The sequence below is a fragment of the Carlito syrichta genome, unplaced genomic scaffold (genome assembly GCF_000164805.1).
Source record: "Carlito syrichta isolate Samal-C Ts95f unplaced genomic scaffold, Tarsius_syrichta-2.0.1 Scaffold309115, whole genome shotgun sequence".
Lineage (NCBI taxonomy): Eukaryota > Metazoa > Chordata > Mammalia > Primates > Tarsiidae > Carlito > Carlito syrichta.
The window spans coordinates 622,481-632,125 of NW_007253211.1; the positions used below are offsets into that span (position 1 = coordinate 622,481).

The following is a 9,645-nucleotide window of genomic DNA, read 5'->3' on the forward strand; positions in this document are numbered from 1 at the left end:
GGGGGGTACACGCAGCCAAGAAGAGACTGCTTCTCATTCGGGGTGCTGGCTCTACCCTGTCTGCCTGGGGCGGTTGTGCAGCTGGGCAGATGCGAGAGTGCTGGGTGCTCCCTGAGTTGAGAAAAATCCAGAACCCCACAGCCCCAGCTTCCCTCGGACTTCAGAGTGGACAGCTCCTAGCCTGGGCGCCTACAAGTTGCCACAGTCTCTCGGGATGCTTTCTTCTTGAGTGGGCCTTGCTTGCCTTCCTGGATTCCCAAAGAGCCAGGTTGCCTCTGGTTCCAGAGCTGAGGGCTGGCAAGCCAGCTGGGGTCTAGTAGGCATTCTGCTGTGTATGCCCTGTGTGACTCAGGCACAATGCTCTCCTGCTCTGGGCCTGTGTCTTCATCTGTATAATGGGACTGGGCCTGGTGGGACTGGCTTTTTGCTACTCCTTCATGTGGGTGTGTTGAGGAAGGTCCCTCTTCCTCCCAGTGGGTTCGAGGCTGTGCTTGGGGAGTGTGCACTCTGTTGCCCGGCTCCTGTTGGCAGTGGGCACAGGCCCTAAGAAGCTTCAAACATGACCTCATTTCCGCCTTAAGCTCTCCCATTTAAACTAGGGTTGGGGAACGGCCAGGAGAAAACCAAGTTCAGGAGATTTATGGGGTCTTTGGCGATAACCTCAGCATCTCTTTCTCCCAGGTTCCTGATGGGAGATCAGAATAGCTAATGTCCTCTTTGGGCCTCTGCTTGATATTCTCTCTCTCTCTCTCTCTCTCTCTCTCTCCCTTCTAGGTTTGGTAAGAGGAGAGGATTGGAGCTGTTTTCTCCTTGATGCCAAGATACGCCAAACTAGGAGCACTCCTCCCTCTCCACGGTCATCCACCAAGAGCAGGCCTGCAGGACGGCACGAGGATCAGAGCTCTCCTGCAGCCCCAGCCACTGCCTGCCGTCTGTGGGCCTGGGCCGTGCGGGCGACTGCACGTCGCCTGGGCACCGAGGAGGAGGTGTGAGAGAGCAGTGGCATGGTCCATGCCGTCGGCCGCCCTCGGCTGCCCTGCTGCTGAAGCTGCCTTGCCCATGCTCACCCGGGCCGTGGGGCCAGGGGTCTGCCGGGGCTAGGAGCGGGGCCTGCCATTCATGGGTCTCTAGGGATTTCCGAGATGCCTGGGAAGAGAGGCGTAGGCTGGCGCTGGGCCCGGCTGCCCCTTTGCCTGCTCCTCAGCCTTTACGGCCCCTGGGTGCCTTCCTCCCTGGGGAAGCCCAAGGGCCACCCCCACATGAATTCCATCCGCATTGATGGGGACATCACACTGGGCGGCCTGTTCCCGGTGCATGGCCGTGGCTCAGAGGGCAAGGCCTGTGGAGAACTGAAGAAGGAGAAGGGCATCCACCGGCTGGAGGCCATGCTCTTCGCCCTAGACCGCATCAATAATGACCCGGACCTGCTGCCCAACATCACGCTGGGCGCCCGCATTCTGGACACCTGCTCCAGGGACACCCATGCCCTCGAGCAGTCACTGACCTTTGTGCAGGCGCTCATCGAGAAGGACGGCACAGAGGTCCGCTGCGGCAGTGGCGGCCCACCCATCATCACCAAGCCTGAGCGCGTGGTGGGTGTCATCGGTGCTTCTGGGAGCTCGGTCTCCATCATGGTGGCCAACATCCTTCGCCTCTTCAAGGTCAGTCTGGGCTGCTTGGCCCCAGGGGTTCTTCCCCCAACAGCCAGTCCTGCACACCCCTGGGCGTCAGGCCTGGCTGGGCCGTCCTTTTCTCCTCTGACTCCTCTCGTTCCTGACTTCAAGGGAGAGGTTTATTTTCCCCTCCAGCAGTGTCCGAGCTTTGGGGTAGTCCTTCCTGCTTTCAGTGTGTTGTCCCATGGTCCCAGCATAGGGGCAGCTGAATGAGGCAGCAGGAAGGCACCCAGCTCAGTGGCGCTGGCCGTGGTGCTGAAGCAGCACCTGCCACCGGGAGCTCTGTGATCGATTCCACTGCTCTCCAGGGAATTTGAGCCAGGAGGGAGGGAGAGACAGGCAGGCAGACAGATACAAAGACAGACAGGTGGACAGGCAGGAGGGCAGACAGACAGAGGAAAAGAAACAAGGCAGGCTGGAGATCATCGGGGAGAAAAAGCAAGACTTTTGTTTTGACATTGTTTTCAAATAATTGCAATTCCCAAGAAAGATATGCTTTTCTTTCAGGTAGTTGAGGAAGCCCCTCAAGGCCCTGCTACCCTGCCCAAGGTTATCGTTAGAGAACGTGTCCTCATTTTTTTTTTTTTTTTTTGCATGGAGTGTGGGGCTACTGAGCCTGTGGAGAATGCAGCTGAGGACGGGAAAACTGAGGCCTGGAGGGAATAGGCGGGCCCTGCCTCTGGTGCCTTGGGCCCTGCACCAAGCTTCCCTCCTCTCCTTCCTCCCTTCTGCCCTTCTTCCTTGCACACCTTTCTCCCTTTCCTTCTGGAATCCCTCCCTGCCCCCTCCTTGCCGCCTCCCTTCCTCTCTTCCTGGGGCAAGAGCTGCTGATTTGCAATTCAATTGGAGCCAAGTGCTTCGCTAAGCTGCTAAAACAACTGAAAGCTACCGGGTTGGGAGAAAAACATTACAAGCATTTTACCAATAATTATGTGCCCGCTTCTCTCTTGGAGCCTGCCTTGTTTGCTCTGTGTGTGTGTGTGTGTGTGTGTGCATGTTTGTGTGTAGGGGGAGAGAGAATGGAGAGAGGGAAGAGGAAGGGACACAGAGGAAGCCACTTGGTCCCTCACTCACCGGGATGTCAAGTTCTGGGTGGCTGGAGTTGACCCTTTCTTTCCTCAGTCTGTGTAGAGTAAGGGGCATACTGAGGGAGGCCGTTTGGTGCCATGCAGGGTGGAAGAGCTGAGGCTGGGTCCCTCTCCCCCGGACCCTTCCTGGAGGCCATTAGGCCATCTCCCATGATGCATTCGGGCTTGGGGGTGTCTCTGGGGCAGGGTAGAAGTAGGGATGGAAGGTCCCAGTGTTGGGAGCAGTGGTGAGGAAACTGGTGGGGGAGGGGAAAGGAGGAGGCTGAAGCTGTGCTGTCAGGTGTCTGGGTGGGGCAGGACTTAGCCACTGCCTGAGGAGTGCACGCCCCCACCTGTGCTGGCACACTCCCACGCAGCCATCGCGAGTGCCCCTGGTATGCTGTGTGGGCCTCCAGTGTGGGCCTCATCCTGCAGTGTTGGTTTTACTTGATGATCTGGATGAAAACGTAATTTTAATTTTAATACAAATGGGTGCACTATGAAGAAAGCAAGATTTGTACGTAGTTTTTAGATGAAGCAGGACACTCGAAGAAAATTTTTCCTTGCAATAGCCAACCTGAACAATTCCGGAGGTCTGTGCTGCTCCTGGGCATCTTTCAGGGCTCCTTGGCAGGATGGTGTGGGATTGGGCAGCCTACTGGTCTAGTCCTCCTCGCTGCTCACTTTTGCAGTGAGAAGTGCAGAGGAGAAGGAAGACTGGCTGACTGGGCTGCCCCAGGCCTGGGCAGAGTGATGGCTTGGGCCAGCTGAGTCATCACTTTAGCTACCCGGCCTGGGCCTGGGAGTTGAGGCAGCTTGGGCCATCAGCAGAGGGCACAGGCCCTGGATTCCTTGTTAACCTGACAGTGACCCTCAGCCTCTGGGAAGGCCATGCTGCCTGCTTCCTTTCCTTGATCATGAGCTTGTCCTTAAACTCTCTGTGTGACTCTGTGTCTTTTAGAAAGATGATAAAAGAGCTCCTGGAGCTATGCCATCTGTGAGGGTCCCTGTCCCTATTTTCCGGGGGGGAGTGGGTGCCTACTTTACAGGGAGGTAGAGAGACTCAAAGGAGCTAAGAGATGCCTGTCCCTTGGCACACCATGAAAGCTCAGAGAATGATCACTCTCGGCATTGGGTCTTAAAGCATTTTCTTGGGAACACAGGCAGGGAAGTGGGCTGCAACTTCCATGCCAGCCTCTCCCAGGACAGGGAGAGCCACAGTGCCTTGCCATCCTAGGAGCTCATGGTTCCTCATCCTCTGTCCATCTGGTCACATCCAAACATGGCGCCACCTCAGCTTGGTCTGTGCCTCCTCAGATCACAGGATGGAGTGGGTTGGGGCAGGGTCAGAAGCCCCCAGAGGCTACACAAAGACAAGACTGGGAAGTAGACACCCAGGGAGTGGAGAAGGAAGGGAGGGATGCAGGGAGCTGGGAAGGAAAAGGAGGCTGGGGCGGGGGAGCCAGAGGGAGCCAGCCGCTGTGGTCTGCCTTCTCTGGGTCCCTTTTAATGGCATTAATGTTCCAGGCTGGCGACAAGAGGCCTCCTCAATAATTAAACTGATAGAAATGAGAGGCTGGGCGAGAAACTTAAAAGCCATTTACAGAGGCAAAAAGATTGAACTTTGTGGAGGGAGGTCAGGAGCTGGAGCCTCAGGAGGAGAGGCTGAGGGGAGGGCGCCTTGCAGGAGGGAACTGACTGTCAGGTGTCTATTTCAAAGGGCACCACCTTGGCTCCAGCCCTGCTCCCCACGATGAGGTGAATCAAGCCTGCTAGGAAGTTGGCACCAGAGGCTGTGATGACTGCTTTCTCTCCTACAAGAAGTGGGTTTCCGGTGCCCAACTCCCAGAGGAGCTGTGGGTTTGGGGGCCCCCCAGGGTGATTTCCTGCCTGGAGAATGCTAATGGGGTATATTAGAGCCAGGGTGTGAGTAAAACTCATGTGTGTCTGTTGTAGCTGGAATAGGCCAGCACCCTGTCCCACAGGGGTGGAGACTGAGCCCTGACTGAGTGGCAGGGCCTGCTGGAAACCAGGTCCCCAGAGACTCCTCCGAGACAGCTTATACAAGCCTGCTGAGTTGAAGTGGGACTTGAACCCAGGTCTTCTTTGGGGACTAGAAACCCTGACTCTGGGAATTCATAGGTCTGACTGTGTGTATTTCTGGCTTCCTGCTTCCACCCCCACCCCTCATCACATTTTGTCCCATTCTCCCAGTATAGGGAGTATTGATGCCTGTCAAGAATACCTGTCAGAGGGGACCCTGTGTAATGCTGTGTTGAGCTATCCTAGGCTCTGGAGCCAGTGTGTTTGAATCCCTGCTCTACCAGAATGACCTCACCTCTTCTTATATATCAATCATTTATACCATGGTGTGAATGAGGTAATAAGATCTTTTCTGGAGAACAACCATTGTTGGGGGAGAAGGAATAGACTGGAGGCCCCCAAAAGGAAGCAGTTTTCACATTCTGGACCTATAAGAGTTCAGAAGGATCCAGAAATGATTTCTTTGTGTCCCTAATTCATTTTGCAGTGGAGACATTTTGCTGAGGCTTGGAGAAGGGACAGCCAGACAGTGTGGTGGTGAAGAGTTTGGACTCTGGAGCCGGACAGCCTGGGGCCTGATCATCTTGGCAAACTGCTTAGCCTTTCTCTGCCTCAGTTTCCTCCTTTGTAAAATGGGGATGATAATGGTGCCAGCCTCATAGGCCAGTGAAGGGATTACCAGTCAGGGTCCAAGCAAGGCCTCGCATGGTGCCTGGCGCACAGTCAGCCCACAGGAAGTGTCATCGCACAGCTTGTAGCTGGGCCTTAAGTCAGCGTGAGGGACTCCGTCGATGCGGAAGAGAATGGAGCGGGCAGGCAGTGACAGACGGTGACCTTTAAGGCTGATCCTGGAGAGTTCCCCACCATCTGCCTCTCGTGTCTTCTGCCATGAGCTCTGCGCTCAGTGGTGAGACCGAGCAGCCAAGTTAACTTCGGTAACGAGAGCTCCTTGCTGTCACATGGTGGGGCATGGGAAGGGGAAGCAGAGGGCCTGCGTGCCACCCCCAGCCTGGCAGTGTGAGTTCTCTCATTCCACGTGGGGCTGGAAGCGTTGTCCAGGTCCATGGCTGCTTCTACGGCAGGGTCTAAGGGTCTGGCCCTGGGAGAACTTTGCGGCTTAGGTTGCACAAGATGTTCTGTCGAGGATGTGGCTTCTGTATCCTCAAAGTGTTCATTGCACCATCCGGAAGAACTCTAGAGAGAACCCATCAACCTGCTCATCTGGAAGACAGCTCTGCTCTTACAGCGCCCAGGGCAAACACCTGGAGGCATTTTTGACCACCGTCTTTCTACCCGTCAGCAAACACTGTATACTCTCTTTTTTTTTTTTGAGTCTCACTCTGTCGCCCAGGCTGGAGTGCAGTGGCATGCTCACCGCCACCCCAGCATTGACCTGTTGGGCTCCAGCAATCCTTCTGCCTCAGCCTTCCAAGTAGCCGGAAATACAGGCACGTGCTACCATGCCTGGCTTTTAAAAAATTTTATTGTAGAGATGAGGTCTCACGAAGTTGCCTGGGCTGGTCTCAAACCCGTGAGCTAAGCCAGACTTGGTGGCTCAGCCTGTAATCTTGCGCTTTGGGAGGCTGAGGTGAGTGGATTGCCTGAGCCCGCGGGTTCAAGACCTACCTGGGTAACTTGGCGAGACCTCATCTCTACAGTAAATCAAAAAAATTAGCCGGGCATCGTAACAGGCGCCTGTAGTTTCAGCTACTTGAAAGGCTGAGGCAGAATGATTGCCGGAGCCCAGCAGGTCGAGGCTGTGGTGGCCGGGAGCGTGCCACTGCACTCTAGTCTGGGCGACAGAGTGAGATTCTAACATAAAAAAAACAAAACAAAACACTAAAAAAAACCAAAAACAGTGTGAGAGAACTCACACTGCCAGGCTGGGGGTGGCACGCAGGCCCTTTGCTTCCCCTTCCCATGCCCCAACATGTGACAGCAAGGAGCTCTCTTGGCCTCCCAAAGTGCTGGGATTACAGGCTGAACCACCGAGCCTGGCCTACTCTTTTTATTTTTATTTTTTTTGAGTTAGAGTCTCACTCTGTCTCCCAGGCTGGGGTACAGTGACATGCTCATGGCTTACCACAGCCTTGACCTCCCAGGCTCAGGCAATCCTCCTGCCTCAACCTCCCTAGTAACTGGGACCACAGGCATGCACCACCACACCTGGCTAATTATTTTATTTATTTATCTTGAGTAGGAGTCTCACTCTGTTGCCCAGGCTGGAGTGTAGTGGCACGATCATGGCTACTGCAGCCTTGACCTGCTGGGCTCAGGTGATCCTTCCCCTCAACCTCCAAGTAGCTGGAATAACAGGCACATGCCACCACATGCATCTAATTTTTAGATTTATCGTAGAGACAAGGTCTTGCCAAGTTGCCCAGGCTGGTCTCAAACCCCTGGACTCAGGCAATCCTCCTGTCTCTGCCTCCCAATGTGCTGGGATGACAGATGTAAGCCACTGTGCCTGGCTAATTTTTAAATTTTTTTAAAGGGATGAGGTATCACTATGTTGCCCAGGCTGGTCTCAAACTCCTGGACCCAAGCAGTCCTCTCACCTCAGCCTCCCAAAGTGCTGGGATTCAAGCGTGAGCAACCATACCTGACCTTTCTCTTCCAGATCCCATTCTGGATGTGACTGCCCTCATTCCCTCCACCCCCATGCCTCTCACCTGGTCCACTGGGGAAGCCCTCTCTCTCCTCTCCAGGCTTAAAGAGCCTCTCCACAGCCAAACCTTCACTCAGCAGCTGGAATGATCTTTCTAAAATCCAAATGGGTCTATGGCCATACCACCTGAATGTGCCCGATCTCATCTGATCTCGGAAGCTAAGCAGGGTCGGACCTGGTTAGTACTTGGATGGGAGACTGTCTAAAATCCAAATGGAACCCACTCACACCCGCCCCTCCAAGCCTTTTACTGGCTTCGTTGTTCCGATCACAATGTGAGCTCCTTGCCTGTCTGAGAGGCCCTGTGCTGACACCCCCAGCCCCATTCCATTGTCTCTTTGGGCACAGCCCACACCAGTCATGCTGTTTTCTCTGTTCCTTGAAGACGCCATGCTGTTTCCAATCACAGGACCTTTGCGCTTGCTGGAATCTTGTCCCCCACTCTTTGAAGCTGGATCATTCTCTTAAGCTTAAATGACTTTTCTTCAGAAAGGCCACCCACCCCCATTATTGCAGCTCAGTTTCCTGTTCTTTTCCTTGGTGGCTCTCATCACAGTCACAGTCATGTGCGTGTTTGTTTTCCTTTTGCTGTTGGCTTCTCCTCTATACCAGGGTTTAGCAAACTGTAGCCCAGGTCTGCTGCCAGTTTTTGTATGATTCGTGAACTAAGAAAGGCCTTTATGTTGTAAAAAATCAAGAGAAAAAATAATGTCATGCCGTGGGGAAATTATATGAAATTTAAGTTTCTGTGTCCACAGATAAGGTTTTATGAGGACACAGCCACACCCATTCGCTTATGTCTCGTGTAGGGCTGCTGTCAAGCCACAAACGCAGAACCGAGCCGATGAGACAGAGTCCGAGGCTGCTGCTAGACTCAGTCCCACAGGCAGGGCTCCCGGCCATGCCAGGCCCAGGAAGTCTTGGCCAAGTCTTGGCCAAGTGGGCCCGTGGAGGCACGGGGCATGGCAATGAGGCATCTGTGGCCTCGTGTGTGTGTGTGTGTGTGTGTGTGTGTGTGTGTGTGTGTGTGTGTGTGTAGCCACAGTAGGGCAGCTGTGATCTTGAGGGCCCTGTGCGAGCTCCTGGGACTGGGTGCAGCTGGGCCCACCCTAGCATTGGGTCAAGCCAGTGCCCACCACTCTGGGGACCCCCAGCTGGATGTGTTTCCTCCCCCAGAATGCCTTCTCCAGGTCCTCGCTGACTTACAGAATTCCTTTCACCTGGACCTTTGTTTCCTGTTGGGGGTGTTGCGTGTGCCGTTTTAGGCTGGTATTAGAGGTTTGTCCCAACAGGGCTTGCTCTATAAATGTTGGGGCCCTCTCTAAGAGGAGACTGAGATGGGGTGATTGGAGCCCTTATATAGTCGGGCTCTGTCCTAATCCCAGCAGCTTCAGAGGCTTGTGAACAATTGTGTCCCCATTTTACATGACTGAGAACTGAGGCAGCGAGAAGCCAAGCAACTTGCCCAAAGTCATGCAGCTGGGAAGCATGGGTGCATGTCTCCGCTCTCCTGTCTCTGACCACCAGATAGGCATGAATTTGAGACCTGGCCTAATGCTTACTCACTTGCGTGGCCTCTCTGAGCTTCAGTCTGCCCAGCTGTGAAATGGGCATGATGAGACTCACCCGGCAGAAGCAGTCATGCGTGCAAAGTCCTTAGGAGGTGCTCAGGAGATGCTGGTGTCCATAGAACAGGTTTGAGGAAACACTAGAAGTGCTTGTGAGGTGTGGGGGAGGACAGGGAGAGCTGGCAGAGAGGGTCTTGCTGAGGGTGACCGCCAGGCTGTTCCCCTGAGGTGAGGATCATGGGGCCCTCTGCTGTTTCCCCTAAGCCTTAGGGGTCCCCCTGTGGTGAGAGTCTGAGAAGGGGATCCCCAAACCAGAGCCAGGCCTGAGCCTGAATAGAGCTGGGAGGGGTGGGGAGAGGTGGTGGCCCTGACTGCTGTGCAGCTGGTCCTCTGTGTCCTGCACAAACCCTTCCCCCAGGGTCATTGGGGCTGGTGGGGCGACATTGTATTGCTTAAGCCTGGCGGCACACCATGATCACCCAGGAGTTTGCAGGCACTTGACCAGGATCCCCAGTGGCCTGCTGAGACCACAGGGCCAGGGACTGCCTTTGGACACCTGGGAGTCTCAGTTGGCTACTGGCCCAGAGGCTCAGAGTTCTCCTTGGTCTTTTTTTTTTTTTTTTTTT

The 9,645-nt window shown here is 54.7% G+C and overlaps 1 protein-coding gene across 1 annotated transcript in view; it reads left to right on the forward strand.

Moving 5' to 3' along the window:
* Positions 1–725: 725 nt before the first annotated feature.
* Positions 726–9,645, forward strand: part of GRM4 (glutamate metabotropic receptor 4) — a 111,185-nt gene continuing 102,265 nt past the window's right edge. The window contains exon 1 of the mRNA XM_008066826.2: positions 726–1,661. Coding sequence (XP_008065017.1) covers positions 1,143–1,661 — 519 coding nt within the window. The 5' untranslated portion in view covers positions 726–1,142. The remainder of the gene's footprint in view (positions 1,662–9,645) is intronic.